Consider the following 19,343-nt stretch of genomic DNA (forward strand, 5'->3'; position numbering starts at 1 on the left):
ATACATAAAGAGGATATGGATTGTAATTAGCTATTTGGTGAGAGTTAACCACTAACAAAATCGTTTTTCTCTTGCACGTTTTATGAGGTCCTGTTGAAAAGAAAAAAACTCAAATCAATAGATCAATTCTCTAATTTTATTGTAATTCAAATTTAATTAAATTTACTAATCATGAAAAACTAGATGACATAATCTTTAGATGCTTATTTTATTGTGCTTTGTCATAACCACCAAACAAGCACAATAATTATTATGATCTAAATACTTGCTGTTAAATAAATTTATTTAACTTGAGTAAAGGAAAATTTTTGTTACTAAATGTCTATTTACATGAAAAGGGGTGCAAAAGGAGGCTTATCCAATGATCACTGCAGAAACAGTAAAATAGCTGTCAATATGGGCCAAGTAGATGAAATGGTTGTTGTTCAGTGGGACTGGGCAGGAGGGCAGGAGGTTTTGTTTCCTTGTCATCCCGAAAAGCAATTTGTGCTCCATGTGGAACACAATAAACATTTCCAACAGAGACGCCTGTCATTCATGACAACACGTAATGCACCTTCCTACAATAGTACATTAAATAGAACACTACCAACAGTAACGTGTCATCCTCAAAGAGATAGTGCAAATCTAATGGTATATTAAGGGCTGTTAAATTGCCCTGAAGCTCATCATCTGTTAAAACTGTGAAAATTGAGTTCTGCTAAATCTGAAAAACAAAAAGAAAGAAAATAAAAACCCTGAGCTTTTGTCCATTGTTTTTCTTTCACACTTTTTTCTGCTTCGAACAGGCTGTTCACTTTGTGTGATTGAAATAATGTGATAAATGGCACACAAGTTCAATAATGCCATAAATGATGAGCAAGGTCAAAAATGAAAAGTGGTTAAGTTTTTAAGTTCCCGTTAGGGTTGCTCTCATCCAAAATGTCTACACAAAATAGAAGCATTTTCCCTTTCAGCCTAATTGTCCGTCTCCAGTTGCTTTTTTATTCTGCAGGAAACAAATTACAGGAAAATGACAAGCGACGGCAATAATTCAATGACAGACTTCAAAAGAAGCAATATGACCAGACAGGATGTTTTTGAGCAAAATAAAAGAAAATGAACTTGGGACATAATATATACCTTTTGAAGACAAAAACAATTTGCAGAGGGGCATGAGCGGGGGCGAAACAGTTCATTTTCACAAAGCCAAGGGATGAATTTGTGGCCCTTCTTTTAAAGTTCACGTCAGCTGGTTTCTGTGCAAAACTCGTGCTACCTTGGATAGACTCTGCCAGATAATCAATGTTAACTTCAACATCATACATAAATCAATGTTGCAACACTTCTTATTCACTCCTAAAGCTGGAACCTGACTACATAGCAGTAATCGCTCGCTCCATTCAGCAATTATTCACAGAGTCTTGGACTAATGGTGCTCTGAACGCACAGATAGCAAATGCAGAGAGTTATTGGACCAGCAGTAATGGCCCCATACAGAGCATGTGTTTCCCTCTGTGTGCAGGAGTCTGCCAGGGGAGAGAGGGGCATCATCTATAACTGATTTGCAACAAGCACAAACAACTCTAATTATAAACCTAGACTACAAGTGTAGGGACCAGCTCATTTCCCCCTCTCGCCGTCTCTCCTTCTCCCTTTCGGTCCCTGCTGCCCGAGCCACGCTCCACATCAGGCCGATGAAAACATAACCTGTCACATTCCATCCCATTAAACCAGCTACGAGCCATGTGGTCTGCTCACGTGGCGGAGGAAGGAAGACACAAGAGAGCTGTGCATCTGGGTTCACTCAAAGGTGATGAATTATTCACATATTTTATGCTAATGTCATTTTAATGTAAGAAATCCTGACAGATATGCAGATATTCAACATACTCTATGAAGTGGTATGTTGGCTATAGGCTCACAGCACCCACAGCAGAATTAGAAGTAGTTATACTTATGACATTCGTGGCCCGCGTACTGTACACAAATATGGACCGTGTAATTATCCCCTGCAATACCTAATGCATTAGAGCACTCACACTGAGCCCCCAAATCTGTGTCCTGAGTCCATCAGCTGCCATCTGATGTCAGGCAGAGCAAGGTAATGGCAGTGCACTCACTTGCAAAGTCATTAGCCCCGCTTAATGCTGGGAATTAAAACAAATTAAGTGAAGTTAAGTACATGCATTAGAGAGGCTTGTTTGGGGAGAGCTTTTTATTTTTCCCGTGCAGGGCTTGGCTGCTGCCTCGGACGCTGAGTGAAGGCAGGAGACACAAAACTCAAGTAGACATGTCCTCCTCCAACGGATGAGTGACTACCTACAGAGGAAGAGAAGAATTCATTCAGAACTGATCGGCAGTGTTAATAGAGCTGTAAGGACACCTAGTGGCCATGCTGACAGCACTAATCAGTGTGGCGTTAAGTAAAAGGCGATAAAAATTTAACTCAAAGCCTCATGTGCACTGTAAGAAAGAAAGTGTTGAATTTACTTAACCAATAAATGTAAACTGGTTCCACTAATAGTTGATTAATGTAAAGAGTAATACACATTGTTATGTTAAATGTGAATGTCAAGGCAGTCTTATTTGTAAAGCATTATGTTAATTGCGGTAATTGAAGTCCCAGAAGCAGCTCACGGCAAAAAAAGAACTCGATCCTAACTTTAGCGGCGCGGTGCGGTGCGGCGTACCGCTTCTAGGACGCACCCGGAAATTGCTGCATTGCTGCTGGTTTGAAACAGTCCATAGACTATAATGGATTCTATCTGAAGTAGTGACGTTCTGCACCGCCGATGCTTTCAGTGTGAAACCAGGTGAGAACATTCATGCAAAGGCTAATGAATACATGAAAGTTCACTCTTTACATTTATGTAAAGTTAGAGGAACCAGTTGACATTAATTGGTTAAGTAAATTCAACATTTCCTTCCTTACAGTGTAGATCTGTTATTCTGAAACATATTTTAAATTAAATACATTTTTTGCATGAGGAAAATGTTTTCCTTTGTTGAGCCAATATCAAATTTGCTTTGCAATCATTGTTTTGTTTTAATTTTCTTTACAATAAATGTGAGATGCTAACACTTCTTTAACCAGAATAAACTAACATGAAAACATAGAAGCTCATGTTGGACCGTTTCAGGTCCACCTGTTTCCAATCACAGCTTGCATGACTCGCCTGTATGGGACAAAACCGCAGTTGGCTTTCTGAAAAAAGAGGCTAACACGATGAAACCGACTAACTCTGAAAGCCATTTGGACCTCATTCAAGATGACATCTTTATCTGAGTGACTGCAGATTATTGTCCACAGAGAGGTGTCCTAAAGCTGGATTATCCACTTGTTGGGGATGCGTTTGACCCGATGGATGAAGCTTGCCAGATTCATACGCTCTTACATCTGTGAGTGCTTTTTTTTAGTTGTTTAGGGTAAAGGATGGGAACGAAGCTGAAATGACACCAATACCCATCATCCTCAGATTACCATGGTTAGTGATCCACATATGTGGAGAGAAGATTAAGTTGGTAATTCTAAATGCTTTTGACAGGAATGGACCTCATGTCCCCATCAAGCTGTCTAATTTACTGCAAACTGAAAGCAGTTTAGTTTCGATTGTACTAAATGTAAACCTGCACATAAACTGATACATATCATAGCTTAAACAAAACTAAATGAAACTCACAACGTGACCTTTGAATGCTCCACCTCCTCTCACGGCTACATGTGTGGAGGCTGATCACCATGCGGGGATCTGGAAAACAACAATATGAGTAATTAAACCCTCTTACTGCACATTTTACTTTACTTGCTTTTTAAAAGTTTGGATAAAGATCATATTTATACACGTCAACAACCTGCTACCCTGCTCCTGGTTGACATGGGGGATGATGAATTTGTTCCCCTCAAACCGAGCGTCGGTGGTCGACAGGTTACTTCCTGTGTTCTGGTTGTGACCAAAACAGCCGTTTCTTTGCTTCTTGTCTGAAATACAGATCAATGCTTGACATTAGATTTCTATAATAGATATGCAGCTGAAATGTAACACACACACACACACACATATGGGTGATCATCTGCATTACCTGACCCAAAATCATGCCCATGCATGAAATTCTGTGGCCCCCCACTCAAAGTAATTCCTCTCAGAGTAGATGTGTGAGGTAAAACAGGAAGTAGTCCATGTAGGCTCATCTCAGTGGTAGGGAGAGACGCTCCATAAAGCTGAACATTTTGCTTTAGGACACAGATTAAAAAAATGAAATAATTTGAATGAAATTATGTTAAAATAACACATCAAGTGATTTCTGCACTAACCTCCTTAACATTTACATCCTTATTTCCTCCCCCCCCCCCCCACCCCTCACACACACCATACATTTGGCTGGAGATTTCTGATTAGATTGCTTATTGTTCCACATATATAAGCATCTTAAAGGGGAACAGTAATTACTACTCATCACGAACAAGGTTCCCATTCAAAGAAGCATTTGCAGGCTGAGACTGGGAGGGACGGCCGGGGAGAGTGGCTATAGAAAGGTTTGCGTTTTTAACGAGAAAATACACGGTCTCTCCATTCTGTCATTTCCATATCGACGATTAACAAGCAGAGGGGGTCGTTTTGACCTGGCTAATACGAGATAAATCCACTGGTGCATTATCGGCCGGTCACATTTCATCTAATCAGCAGGATGATGCATGCAGGCTTACGCCTTTAATTCAGAGTTACATGAGCTTTACCACCCCACTTCCTCATTACGTTAACGTAAATCCACGTAAACAGAAAGCCTTCGGTGCTGGGGGTTTTCTTCTTAGCAGCTCTAGTTTGATTAAGATTTAGTCTACCTCGGTTTTGTTCAAACAAGGTTCCTGTTAATTTTAGCCAGGCGTGAAAACATGAAAACATTTAACACCGCAGCGTTGGTAATCTCCACATGCTTCTCCTGAAGCAGAAGAAAATACACGATTCTGAGGGCATTAGGTATCTGTAGTGTTTTTTAAGGACTGGTGTTTAATTTCATGGTTCTCACGAGGGATTCTTCATTGAGAAGCTTGGCCCTGGTCCGTTCCTCCAGAGTCACCATCATTCCATCCAGAACCTGCAGCTGGTTCAGACGCAGCACTACGGCCGGCCTGTGGAGAGAATTCCGTGCAACCTGAAGAAAAACAATTATAGTTACAAAAACTCTGCTGTTAACTTAAATCTATATGCTTTATATTTGAGGCCGAATGTTTGCGGTCATGCTTTGAGGCATCTGGGATAAACAAGATGCCATGTGGGTCCCAGTGTAGCGACTGTGGTCCCAGCAGCTATTTCAGTGACCCATCTGACAGCAGCAGAGGGGTCCTTCCCCAGCTGAGGGAATGCCCTGACCAGGGAAAGCGTGCACATTCCTGCAGGACACTACTGCTGCTACAGGATGTCTACTGGAAAGGAACATACTGGCTTTGGCTGGAGAACATAGGAGAAGGAGCTGTTTCATGTGAACAACAGCAGGAACTGTTGTCTCCAGGGTTCCTGCTGGCCGGAGGTCTTTGGCAGGATTAATACTGCTTCCCATGAGGAAAGATGGGGAATGGGGTCATGCAGTAAAGAGGCTACCACAGCTGAACACCACCCTGTGGACGACAGAGAGGCCCTAATCTGCAGGCTCTGCTCCGGCTTGATCCATGAGCTCCAGCTGGGTGATGTCACAGGGGCAGCAGCGTCCTGCCATTTGGTCAGCACCACAGCGTTTAATGCCAGCCAGTTTGAGGCTCAGCAGACGGCCCATCGTGTAATCACTTAATTTAGAGTTTGGGATTTTGCTAGTGAGAAACTGAGCTCATAATCGTGATTTGGATATTTTGCTTGCATGTCAAAAAAAATCTTCAAAGTGAGCTGGTAGCTAGTGGATTCATACGTATCACTGTGAAAGCTGATCATAATGTAAAAAGATCCACATTTTATAACATCAACTGGTGTAGTTGGGGTTAAACTTGAATACTCACCGGGTTACCAACTATGGAAAGCTCTGTTAGCGAGGGAAGGACTTCTAATTTCTCAAGCTCTGTCACGTCCTGCAAAAAAGTGGAGAAACCAGCGTTATTTAAAGTTTTTGCTCGTTCACTACCCTATCATTTAACTATTCCTCCCCACTGCGTTGGACCTGCTGTGTGCTGATGGCAGAGACGTATTTGTGGAGTCAGGAGGATGGAAGCAGCTGATGGGAGAGATTACATGTGTGAGTTCGTATTAATCTCACGAAAGAGTTTGGGCACGCAGCTGAACACGGGGGTGTTTTCTTTCATTCCCAGCTTTACGCTCTGACTTGGCTGTGATTCAAAGACGCCCCCACCGTGAGGGCCAGTGCTCTGGGATGATTGCTGTATTTTATGTCTTAATTGAATGCATAAAAACATTAAGGAAGTCAAGAGAAAAAAAAAAAGAAGGAACTGGCAACAAAAGTGCAAATCACTCACCCCGGATGCAGACCGAGAAGCTGATTACACGTTGCCCTGATTGTTCCTCTCTGTCTTCATACACACGGCCCTGACCTTCAATCAAACTTGATTCTACTTAATACTACCCCTTGCATGCCACAGTGGGTGGTAATGGCTCATGATTACTATACTTTATGTCTACTTTGCAAATGCAGGGAAAACTATTTCTGCATCACGCTGAATAAAATGCATTCTGGAACATCGGAGACATATAAATCAATCCGTAAAAGTTGGTGGTAAATCAAAAACCGCACAAAAGGTGACCGTGACCTTCCCGAGAACACAGAGGAAAATCTGTGCTTTATTTAAATCCTGGATGTAAACAGCCTACCTGTAGCTTGTTCATGTCGAGGAAGAGCTTGCGAAGCTCAGTCAGAGGATTGAGATGATTTAACTCCCGAATCCGGTTTTCTGCAAGATGCAGCTCTAATAAGACAATCTGGGCTGCAAAGGAGTTCTTAGTCAGGGTTTTGATCCGGTTTCTGTTTAACACGAGCTCTCTGAGCTGTTGAAGCCCCTCCAAGCCCTCCACCTGGCTGATGTCATTGTCTACGGAAAGACAAAACCTCATTAAAACAATGAACATTACAGTTGACAAGGTGATATTTTTACTAACAAAAAGAAAAGGTGTAAAAGGCCCATTTCTGAGACTAGATACATGTTTGTTTGGTATTTCTTGTTTGCTCCTGCTGTAAAAACTATTTCAAATACAGATAAACTTCAAAAGAAGATGAAAGTAATGTTGGGTTTGTGGTACAAAACACCTGGCAAAGCAAAGCTCAATCAGAAGCTGTTGAAAAGAAAGTCAGTCGTTCTTTTCTTCAAGTCTCATCATCTGCTTGGCCTTAGGTCCGTGGGAGGCACTGCTCTTTTAGCGCGCGCCTTTTCACAGGCTCTAGAGCCGGCTGTGAGTGGGAGGGGTCGCGCTAGAGCCATACATACCTTGGAGAAAGAGAGCTTTAAGATTGGTGAGCCTGCTGAGCTGCAGATTGGCCATATTGGAGATGCTATTGTGACTCAAATGAAGCACCTCCAAGCTCACCATCAGTGGCTCCAGGCTGCCAGAGGGTCCTGTCTCCCTGAAACAGGGAAAGAGAAATCATTTTGTGGATAAACGAACGTCTCATTCTCCCTTCTGCTGCTGCGTTTAGCCGCTCAGACCTTACAGGTGCAGGCAGACTCAAAACAATTACGATCCGACCAAACAAAACAAGGACGTCCCAGCTCTGCTCGTTTATTGAGTTCACAAAAACATTAAAATGAATCAGTGGATTGATAATCTACCTATTTCACCTTAGATTATTTGTTTTTATCAAACTAAATTTTGAATGGTGAGAATGACTGAACTAGATTCATATAACTTGATCCATGCAGCCTCTTCAGAATCTGGCACAGCTCATTCTGAGGTCAGTGCTGCCCTCTGTTGGTCACGTAAATAAAATCATGATCATTTCTGTCATCTGACCTTTGACTTGAAACACTTTCACGTTACCTGTGACCTCTGGATGAGCTCTGCTGACCGTACCCACTGGAGTGGACTTTGCTGTGAAGGACCTGCCTGTTAGTCAGATGAGTCTGGGGTTTGTGTCTGGGCAGGATGGACTCAACGTGGTTGTGGTTTAAACACAGAACCTGCAGGGAGAACCGTGTAAACATCCCATAATTTCTTTGGTCTAATGCTTATTTCCAGCCAGTTTAGATCCTACTTTGACGTTAGGCAGGTGGATGAGGCCGGAGAAGGAAGTGAGGTTGTTTCTTTCTAGGTTGATACTCAGTAGGTTACAAAACAGATCTGGTGGAGATAGATCAACCATCCTGTAGGAGAGGAGGTGGATTTTTTAACGCTTTAAACACCCAAGTTATGTTTTTATGAGACTGAAGCCAGGCCCAAACCTAATAGAGCAGGACTGCAGGGACAGATAGGCGACTTCTGCATACTTGGAGTGGCCGAGCTTCTCCGCTATTGTGTCACTCGTTAGTCTTCCTCTGAACATATTTTTTGCACTCTCGCATTCACTTAGATCCTGGAGAAAACACCAAAAAGCATCAAAATGATTGACCGAATGAAGCACTAACTGTAATGTTTAGTGGTGACGGGTTCTGGAAACATACCACTGCTGTTCCATCCAGAGCTTTAAGAGAGGGTAGATGGAAAACCACATAGATCCGATAGTTTTCCAGTTTCTCAACTATAGGATTCCTGTATAGATCCAGAATGATGAGATTTGTCAGTCCCTGTGGAGGAAACGATTCAGTTTATGAGCTCAGACAAAAACACCGATCGCGTAAACATCAGAGATCAGCGCACCTTCAGATAGTAGACGTCTCTTGATTTAGAAACCTGGTTTCCTCCGACATAGAGTTCAAGCAGAGAGGGAACTTTCTGGATGCCTTGCAGGGATGTGATGTGGTTGTTTTCCACAGACAGAAAGGTTAAGCTGAGCAGCTTGTCAAGGACTGAGGCGTCCAGACTGGAAAGCTGGTTTTCATCCATGCTCAGTTTATTCAGGCACCGCAGCTCTGCCAGACCTGAGGAAATGGAAAGAAAGCACAAGACGGTGATGGTCACGGTGCCATCGATTAACAGCGACTATGTTTGGAGTGAACTAACCACTGAGAGAGCTGATGCTGTTGTTGTTTATGGAAAGCTCCTCCAACTTCAAGCAACCATCAAGACTCTCAAGTTTGGAGATGTGGTTGTTATTGAGTGAGGCCCAGCGCAAGTTCACCAGCTCATTCAGACCCAGAAGCTTAGAAATCCTCTGATTGTCAAGATTCAGGGAGGTAATCTGGTCAGCATTAGAAGAGAAACAATGAATAAATACTTAAAATTAACACTAATATTTTAATATATATTTGAGCATTTTTACAACCACTTTCCTCAGAAGGGTCCTTCACCTTTGCTGCCCAGTCTGGCTCCAGTTCTCCACCGGATCCCCAGGACGCTGAACGCAAACCAGAGAGGAGCTGAGCTGTCAACAGCAAACTGAAACTACGGGGACGCTTGCTGCTGGTGTGAGAGCACGCCATGAGCATTGTCTGCAAGAAGCATCAGCTCGTTACCTCATGTTTAAAACCCTAAAACTTATTTAAAAACGTAAAAGTGTCACTAAAACCATCACCAAGGAACCCAAACAGGATCTAGAGTGCCCAATTATACAGGACGATATTTAACCTGGTTAATTTTGGATGCTGCAGCCATCTGAACAGCTTCAGCGGTCTCCTCTTCTGTCACCAGATCGCCATCCAGGTGGGTGAGGGTTGTGAGGCGGCCTAATATGATTAACTTGACTGCCTCCGGCTGAAATAAAGTAAAATAAAAACATACATGTGTGCATTAAAGCTTTATGAATCTGATTTAGCATTTATTTTTTCCCCAGCACTCACCTTGCTCCAGGGATTGTGTCGAGTGTCTAGTCTCAGCAAAGCAGGTGTGTGTTTCCTCAGCACAGTTGCGTCCTCTCTAGGTTTGGTCAACCTATTCCAGCTCACATCCAGCTGTTTCAGCTGTGCAAGCCCCCTCAGCCCTTCCAGAGTGGTTATCTCATTAAAGCTAGCATCCAAAACCTCAAGGTTGGGCTGTGAATGGAGACAATGCACGTTTAATATTGCTTTATGTGTTTCTATGCAACAATATCAGGCTGGTACTTTTAGCCAACTCAGATAAATCTCATTCACCATGTGGGAAATGTCATCGAGGCGCGTGAGCTTGTTACAGCTGATGGTGAGATGTCTCAGAGCTGTGAGGCTGCAGATCTCTTTTATTTCACTCAAACAGTTGCCATGAAGGTTGAGCACCTGCAGATTCAACACATCAACAGGTCACTGGCCGTGTGTGAGATGACCTTACAACCCAACACTTTAAAAACTCTCAGGACTCACAGTGATCTGACTGAGGACATTCGCTCTGGCCGCTCTTAGCAAAACATTGTCATTCAAGCTGAACAGTTTAGGCTGTGGCTTCAGCGCTGACTCCATGTGGAGAGCTGCTTCGTTCAGGATTTCCTCTTTGGAAGGACTTCTGTCTTTGTCCTCCTGGAGACGGCACATTGAAATGTTTACTGCAAACTATTTGTGGTAGTAGCTGTGTGCCGCTTTACATGAGCTGTGGCAATGTTTATGTTCAGCAGAACTGAGCGATTATTTCAAAGTACTTTGATTTGATTGCAACTTATCGTTGAATTTCTGCAAAACAGTCTTTTTGATTCAACAAGAACTTCAGTTTTGTAATCAGCTTGTTCGGTAGGACTTAGCATGTTATCACACAGCTGTATAAATTACCTCGGTTATGTATTCAAAGTACATGATGTACTCTGGTAGGACAAGCTCATGGTCAAACACAAACCACTGCCTTTGACGAGGAATACTCTCTGAGATTTGGTGTGTTTTAGCTGAGGAGCATCTCCCTAAAAATCAAAATACAAAGAAGTACAAGCATATGTAATCGTACAAATAACAAGTTATTATTGTATCACTTTAAATCTCCAGTTACCATCATTTAAAGAAAATCTGTGCTTGGTGTCCACATCACAATACACAGAGGAGACTTTGAGGTAGCTGTTTCCATCACCGACAGGCTTGCTGTTACCCACAAACACCTTGGAGACAATTACATGACCTGGAAATACAAAACAGCCTTTTAGGTGTGAAGAGAAGAGCCCCGGCTGATGAGGACATCATTTAATAACTCACCGTGCCTGAAAGGGACTGAGTTTGGACTTTGATCTCTTTGGCTGGCCTGATGCAGCAAATACTCAATCCTGAGCTGTTCTGTTACACATAGGTTGTTGGACATGGGTATTGCATGCTCTCTGTCCACAGTCTAATAAAAAAAATTACACTTTACAAGTTTGCATAATTTAATTGTCATTAAAAACTCAAGTCAATAAATCACAGCTTTTGTTACTGCATAGATGCACCGATCAGACACAAGTCACATTAAAGGTGTTGAACACTTGTTTGTTCAGCATTTGCAGTGGTCTCTGGTAGGAATGAATGCCTTGTAAGCTGTACTCGGGGCAAAAAAGCCCAGAAGTGCCTGGATCAGCAGGTGCAAGTCTGCTGCAGTGGAGGGCGTCAGAACGCAGCAGGATTTGGACTCTTATTTCCTGATATTTGGATATCTCACCTCGGATTGGATAACAGCAACACAAATCTACCACTGACTCCATTTGCTCTGCAACATTGATGTTTTATCTCCATAAATACCACAAGTCTGGAGGAGACCTGCCATGTGGTTGGGTTGCTAATGCTAACAGTTAGCTACTGCTAGCAGAGACGTTCTCTGCTGTTTCCTGGATGCTAAACCAACAACAGCCTTCCCCATTGTGAGTCAAGATGGATGAGTCCATGAATGTTAACTCATTCGCTGCCAGCCGTTTCCTGATCGGTAAAGCCCTTCGCTGCCAGCGTTTCTCACCGTTTTTACTGTTTTTTAAGAGTCACAGAATGTTGCGCGCTAGGATGATGTTGACGCCAAAACAACCAAAACAAAGCAGAGACTCACCTCTTACATCAGGAAGAATCTGTGTGTTTCAAGCATTATCCGTTCTTTCATAACCCGTTGTCAAATTTTGATCAGCAGAAGTTTTTCCGGTTCGCGCCTCACTTTTTTTTACAGAAGCGGCCCAAAACGATCTCCTAACACATGGATATTCTGCTTCCTGATCACGTGACGTGTGACGTACGCAGATGATCGGCTTTAGAGCTGAGATGTTTGTTCTCATGGTGCGGGGGCTCGTTCCGATGCCCACACAGTAAAAAAATGCAAATGACGACTTTTTTTTGCCAAATTTTCTATCAGAAATGAATGCAGGAAATAGGTGTAGGAGACTATTTTCATATTCAGCCTGCATGAAAAAACTCAACATGACCCGTTATAATCAGAAATAATCAATACAAATTGTTGTTTTTTTTTTGTGTTCCACACCTTTAAGACACCTGTTCTTTCTTTCTTGCAGCATTTATGGACTTCTGATAAATTAACAGATATAGTTAGTGGGAAAAAACATTTAACTTTTTTTTTCTCAATAATCAAGTGAGTCTAGTTGAGGATTTGTTCCAGAAACTTCCTCACCTCATGGCGCTGTGTCGTTGTGAAGCCCTCCTCTAAAACGCACAAAGTCTCCTCTTTCTCACATCTTTCTGGGTCAGCTATGTAAAATAAATAATCCAGCTGCTGTCTGTAATTCCTCCTTTAAAAAAAAGAGTTTTGTAGTATTTTAGTTAAGAGCCTGATCTACCTTTTTGTTTGAAATCTGGTTTTGCTCACAGTGACGTGGCGGGGGACTCTTTACTATTAATAAGGCTGTGAAGTTTGTCGTCAAAGCGGAGCCTCAAAGCGCTGTTGTGGATGCGGAGAACTCTATTAATCTTTATGTCAGCGATGTTGAAGCCTTCGTAGTCTGATGGAGAGAAACGCGAGAGGAGGAGGCTGCAACAGGATGTAAACCTGGTGGTTTGGAGGGAATAAAACAACATGAGTTGTGGGTTTCAGATTAGTTGTGGATGCTGTGAACTCTACCACACCAAGGATCTGTTGCGATGCCCTCCTCTAAACGAATGTTCCCAACACTTTCCAGCTCCATCAACAGAAACTGCACCGTGTACTCCGTCTGGTTTGTGGCTTGAACCAGTTCTCTCTTGTACCATGCTTCAATCCTACACATCAAATCACATACTGACTCTGGCATTTATAGATGTGTATCATGTACACAGAGGAGTGTTAAAATAAACATACTCATGCATCCTCCTTGTCCACATGTTCAGTCTTTGCTTCAGTGCATCCACTTTCAGGAGTATTTTGTTCTTCATGACAGGATCAGAACCGAGCATGGATGACTCACTTTGTTCCGTTTTACCATCGTCGAGGTACTTTGGTCCTGATTTACCCTCCAACAGACAGTCAGACTTCTTCTTGCAATCATACGGCAACATGGAGAGTTCACATTCAAGCTACAAAAAAAATGAACGTGTTTTTGTTAAACCACACACTTTTAGTGAAGATTCAAACACTTTTCCTCCTTTTCAGGAAGAACAGACCACATTGTGTTCAAAACCTTTCATGATTGGTGCTTACACTTCTGAGGGCCTGACTGAAGGTCTTGATGCATCCTTCAGGTAACTGCATCTGAGTTTTCTTCCTTTCTGCCAGGATAAACCGAGTCTCTGCCAGGGTTCTCTCAGCTGAGCGTACACGCATGTTGTAGTACATCATTTTCTTTGTTACTGCACACTGAAGAAAACAAAAGTAGGATAAAACAGGCATAAAATAAGCACACACCTGTCAAAAACAGGTAATCCATTTAATTTCTGTTACACTTAAGAAATTCTTTGCAGGTGTTTGATAAACCTGCACCTATATTAATGTCGATGACCTGCACATGTACTTAGATGAAAACCCAGGTGAGCTCACGGTCCAGCAGGGACTCTGAATACCTCAGCTGTATCCTTGAACTGCTTGTTAGAGACGTCATAGCTGTCGAGTCGCTGCAGGCCCGGCATGTGGTACAGAACATGTGTGGCATAATTACACAGTAGACACACAGGGTTTGGGGTTGACATGGGGTCCTGCAGTGCTAACTCTCTCAGGCTGGACAAATGGGTGAGCAGTGTGAGCTCCTGTCACAACAAAGCACAATTATAGCAATCCTGTTTGAACCAAATGTCACATTTATTAAAAAAGAAAGAAAAATCAATGTTTCCCCCTTTTTTTTTGCCACCAAACAGTAGATCCAACCTCTTCAAAAATGTTTTATTTTTAATTGTTTATATTCATACATTCAGGATTCTGGGCTGTTACTAGATTTCACAACAACTCAAGAAACGCTTTACAGGATTACATTTCTGGAACCTTTTTTTTCTTATTGTCTTTGCAAAATATAAATTACATCTTCATACCACAGATATTATACAAAATGTTTGACACCTAAAATTGTGCGGCGTATTACAAAAACTATTTGTGACCCTGGTCTTATAGCTGCACACTAAAAGTGAAACCAGAGGGATGCTATCAAAAGTCAAATATTTCTTAAAGGAGACATATAATATGACTTTATTTAATAGTTCTACAATACATGTTTGTGAAGTTTGTTGCACTAAATCTCCCTCACATAAAGCAATTTCAGCTGTTTGATTCTTGAAATTTTCAGTATTTTCCAGAATGAGCCGCTTCAGAGCTCTGTCACTTTAAGAAAACAAGCTGGAGCTGGCCACACCCACCCATCTCCCACTCAGTTCTGCTGTAAGCTCAGTAGTTCTGACATCCAGGAGGGGCTCAGAGAAGAGCCGCCACTGCTCCTCCCGCAGTCGCTCTCCTCCAGGTGAGAGGTGGAGCTATGCTAATTCCTTCATTTGTGACATCACAAATGGTGCCTTTTTGAAACGGCTTGTTTTAGGTACATGATTCCTACAACAAAAAACTTATTTTTTTTTCCCCACGTTTGGAGTGTTTAGAGTTAGCAAAGGCCCACACAGCAGCACAAGTGGATGAAAAATGTGCGTTCGGCATAATATGTCCCCATCAAAGCCATCTAATTCTTTTCACTGTGCATAGTATTTAAATATACATCACATTGCAATGAAGATTTACTTGGCTTCTCCAGTTATTTTAAGCCCTTTACAGCCAGAGGCAATAATAACATTCCTAAAGCGGCAGAAAGAAAATCAAGATCAACATATTAGTGCATCTTATCTAAACAACTCTGTAAATAAAAACAACTCATCAACAGACTGCATCTCTTAAATGTTTAAACAACCTTCAGTCATAAACAGAACCTTCAGTATTTATTAATTCTGTGAATGTAATAAATGTTTATAGCTGAATCTGGAATTTGTTGAGTTATTTTGCAACTAAATACCTCAGTAAGGTCTCATTAAGTCAATTCATTAGAAAAACAAACAAAAGTTGATCCGGCCAAGACCTTGTCAGATCCTGGTTGCTAATGAATCAGTGTATTATAATAAATTACATGATCTGGTAATAAGAACTGAGGTGTCGCAGCAAAAAAAATAAATAAAATAAAATATGGAGCTTGACAAAAATACCTTGACTTCATCTTAATAAGCTTGTGAGACACATAAAAATGCATAAAACCCATGCTCATCATCAAAACCACAAACAAATAAATCATTTCTTGTATTCCTTTGAAATTTCTCTTTGAAATGTGCAATTAATGCATATCATTGAAAGTGAAATAACCAAATTATAAATCAGGTTATTATTATTGTAGAAATTATGAAAGATCTGAACTGACCAAGACCCTGGCAAGAATTTCAAAATGCCCTTTTGTCAAAACAAGGATTTTAATAAGATTGGGGGGGGGGGGGGGGGGGGATGTAAAACCATGCAAGCAAACATTTCACAGGAATAATTTGAACATCTTTATTTTAGTTATTTTGGGGGGTCTTACCTTAAAGGAACTGATCTTGTTCCCAGAGAGATTGAGAATCTCAAGGCTGATGCTGGACTCAAGGCTGTGCCCTAAAACGAGGTCAGAAAAATATATTTGATTAATATGTTTTTCATGGATCCTCCATCAAATGTAACAAAGAAAAGAGAAAAAAATTCAACTATCCTACCAATTTTTTTAATACGGTTGTCAGAAAGGTTTAGTTCCTTCAGGGTCTGAAGTGTGTTCAAGCCCTTCAGAGGGGAGAAAAAGAATAAAACGATTAAAATACAAACAGACAGACAGACAGACAGACAGAAAGATAGATATAGATAGATAGATATAGATAGATAGATAGATAGATAGATAGATAGATAGATAGATAGATAGATAGATAGATAGATAGATAGATAGATAGATAGATAGATAGATAGATAGATAGATAGATAGATAGATAGATAGATAGATAGATAGATAGATAGATAGATAGATGTCATGGTCTGCGTCTGCGTATTTCCCCGTGTGTCTCCTGATGTTCTCCATCCCTCTCTAGATTCCCCTTTTGTGTCTCATAGCACCCTCATGTGTCCTTTGTCTGCGTCTCATTTATGTGTCTTCTGTTTGTAGCCCTTCAGGTCATCCCCAGCCCCTCCAGTTGTAGCTCCAGCCTTTTTGTCCCCAGCTCCCTCCTTGTTTTCTTCATGTTCTCTTGGTCTCCCCACCATATTTCTATAGGTCTATTATTTCAGTTGTGTGTGTGTGTGTGTGTATGTCCTTCTCAGCTAGGGGTGTGTGTGTGTGTGTGTGTGTGTGCGTGCGTGCGTGTGTGCGTGCGTGCGTGCGTGCGTGCGTGCGTGTGTGTGTGTGTGTATCCTTCCCCAGTCAGGTCCGGTGTCCTCCCCTGCTCCTTCCTGCTCCTCCTCCCTGATTAGTTATTGCCTTCACCTGGTTCTCTCCCCACACACCTGCAGCTCATCTGCCTCCCATTATGCCCCAGTCTATAAAGCCCTGTCTGTTTCTCATTGTCTTGTCGGTCCATTGTATGTTTGTCAGCGTTGTTTCGTGCTCTATGTGAGCTTATGTCTCCAGGTTTTGGTGCTCCAAGTGAGCTTACGGTGTCCTGAGTTCCAGGACTTTTGAACGTTGTGCTCTAAGTGAGCTTTTGTTCTTGTTAGCAGGATTTATGGATTTTTGGACTTTTGGCTCGCTGCCTTTGGATTTATTTTTGTTCGGCCTGCAAAATAAAGGATTTTTACTTTATACCAACTCCTGCCTCTTGTCGTCTGGGTAATCAGCACTTTGGGTCCTAACCATCCCCTCAGCGTGACGATAGATAGATAGATAGATAGATAGATAGATAGATAGATAGATAGATAGATAGATGATAGATAGACAGACAGACAGACAGACAGACAGACAGACAGACAGACAGACAGACAGATAGACACCTCTATCTTATTTATGCAGTTATTATTCAGCCAAAGAACTTGAAGGTTGGTCAGCAATTCCAGATCTTTGATCTCACAGATCTGATTATCATACAGGTAAAGTTTCTCCAGTTGTTGACAGTTTTGAAGTCCAGCTATTTCCTGCAGTGAAGACACATTTTTATTTTACAGTCTGATCTCTAATTTTCTTCAAATGCTCTGTAATGTGTTGCCTGATGCAAAAACACTGAACATCTTCAGCTCATCAATGTGTTTGTTACACATGTTTTTGACTATCTCACTGTGAGACGGCACTGGACTATCCAGAGCTCCTGGAGCAGAGGACAGCCCTCAAGACCCTCGATGCGCTCGATGTTCTGGTCCACGATGGTGAGCTGGCAGAGATTTGGGAAGCAGCAGAGGCCGAGCATGCGAGGGAAACCTGAAAAGAAGATCTCTAAGGATGTGATGCTGCTCCCATTGTGTGCAATATCTTCATAGGGCACCCCATTAACCAGGCACTGTCAGGAAAGAAAAGTTCATCGCCAACTTAAAAGTATGCTTGGTAACCATTTGAAATAACTTTGTTTACAATAAACATGACACAAGATGAACTTATTACAGTTTTGTTAGGCTTTTCTGTATCTAAATGTACACATTAGGTAAAAATGTATTTAAAAATCTCCACGCTTGTGTTTAGATTTTTACATTCAAACATGATTTTATATTTTAACCTTTGATCTTAAATATTTATTTTTATTGTTACAGTTTGGATTAATGTTTAGATATTTAGACATCGTTAATATGTGAATACATTTGGTCAAAAGATGATTTTAAAGTTTCAAATAAAAATTGCTTGTAGGATTTTAGTCTAAGCTAAATGAAACAAAACTTACCAGTTTTTTAAGCACCTCCTCATCCTCGGTTTGTTGTTTCATTTTCTTTTTCTCTGTCTGCAGCATTTTTATAACTCTGTAAAACCACAAAACAGCTATGATCTAAAGCATTTATCCTGTTTTCTTTACGGAGTATATTAGAATAAAGACAAATAATAAACACACCTGGGATTTTATAGAGATAACCAATAACAGCTGTAATTATTAACAAACATTTATGCTAACTTTGCTAGCCCACCAAAGAATAGTACTTTTTAACCTGTAGACTTCGTTGTAAATAAGTAATTAAAGGTTAAAATTAACACTGATTTAATTTAAAATTAAATAATTGTGTGTTAAAGCAAATAAAGTTAACTGTTGTCACCTAATAAGGAGGAAAATCCTATCTATGGTCCATTTGTTGTTTACGATCACGAGCGGTTGCTAAGGAGAAAAAGTTCATGACTTTGTTCATACCCGAAGCTGCCAGAAGAGGGCGCCAGACAGCAGCCCATTCAAACCCATGAAACCTGAAAATATACTTAACGGAAAGCAAATTTATCACATAATAGACTCGTCTGGTTTAGTACTTTTTAAGAAACTCAGAATGCCATTTGTCTAATTTTGCATAGCATTGCTAGACCCGCAATCCAAATTTTATTAATCATGACTTTAGTTCAGATAAAAAAATTAAAAATATTTCAGATTTCAAGATTGTTGAATCATTAACAATAATAAAAAAACATTATCGATATTCTGTAGGTTATCTGCGTTATGACTAGATAAAAATTTGTCAGCTACATGGACACTATCACATTAAATACCAGAAATGTTGCATCTCCGTTAGAATCTTTTACCAAAATTCATCATTATGATGACTGATAATATCCTGTCTATTGTGTTCTGAATTATACACTAGGCTCTACTCTAAAAAAAAGATTACTTTGGATGTTCACAATTTTTAGACAGAGGCCTACTTGTGGATACACCTTCATCTTTTGTTGGAGGTTAGAATGTTGCTTATGGGGAAAAACGTCATAAATATATATATATATATATATATATATATATATATATATATATATATATATATATATATATAATGTTTTTATTTATTTTTATTTTTTAAGTAAAGATGGATATTTGCGATTCATCCAGTTTAACTATCAGGTAACAAGACGACCACTAACGG

At 40.9% G+C, this 19,343-nt stretch overlaps 1 protein-coding gene across 2 annotated transcripts; it reads right to left on the bottom strand.

Annotated features, from left to right (window-relative positions):
- Positions 1–950: 950 nt before the first annotated feature.
- On the bottom strand, positions 951–19,160 carry lrrc9 (leucine rich repeat containing 9). 2 transcript variants are annotated; one of them, XM_054741610.2, is made up of 34 exons: positions 18,537–19,160; positions 18,173–18,248; positions 17,579–17,797; positions 17,298–17,438; positions 16,040–16,103; positions 15,871–15,941; positions 13,898–14,080; positions 13,539–13,694; positions 13,200–13,414; positions 12,989–13,120; positions 12,732–12,911; positions 12,537–12,654; positions 11,153–11,282; positions 10,953–11,078; positions 10,742–10,866; positions 10,343–10,495; positions 10,139–10,258; positions 9,848–10,039; positions 9,636–9,761; positions 9,359–9,499; positions 9,072–9,249; positions 8,769–8,989; positions 8,573–8,695; positions 8,354–8,484; positions 8,167–8,275; positions 7,953–8,092; positions 7,403–7,539; positions 6,792–7,009; positions 5,969–6,037; positions 5,008–5,133; positions 4,063–4,213; positions 3,835–3,961; positions 3,663–3,731; positions 951–2,301 (listed from the first exon to the last, which is right to left on the bottom strand). In XM_054741610.2, the coding sequence occupies exons 2-33, from the start codon at positions 18,236–18,238 to the stop codon at positions 3,698–3,700; spliced, it is 4,422 nt and encodes a 1,473-aa protein (XP_054597585.2). In that variant the 5' UTR covers positions 18,239–18,248; positions 18,537–19,160; the 3' UTR covers positions 951–2,301; positions 3,663–3,697. The 2 variants fall into 2 exon arrangements, with proteins under 2 accessions (XP_054597585.2, XP_070402919.1); XM_070546818.1 differs by lacking the exon at positions 18,537–19,160 and having other exon boundaries at positions 18,173–18,512.
- Positions 19,161–19,343: the final 183 nt, after the last annotated feature.

This window comes from Nothobranchius furzeri, chromosome 18 (genome assembly GCF_043380555.1).
Source record: "Nothobranchius furzeri strain GRZ-AD chromosome 18, NfurGRZ-RIMD1, whole genome shotgun sequence".
NCBI lineage: Eukaryota > Metazoa > Chordata > Actinopteri > Cyprinodontiformes > Nothobranchiidae > Nothobranchius > Nothobranchius furzeri.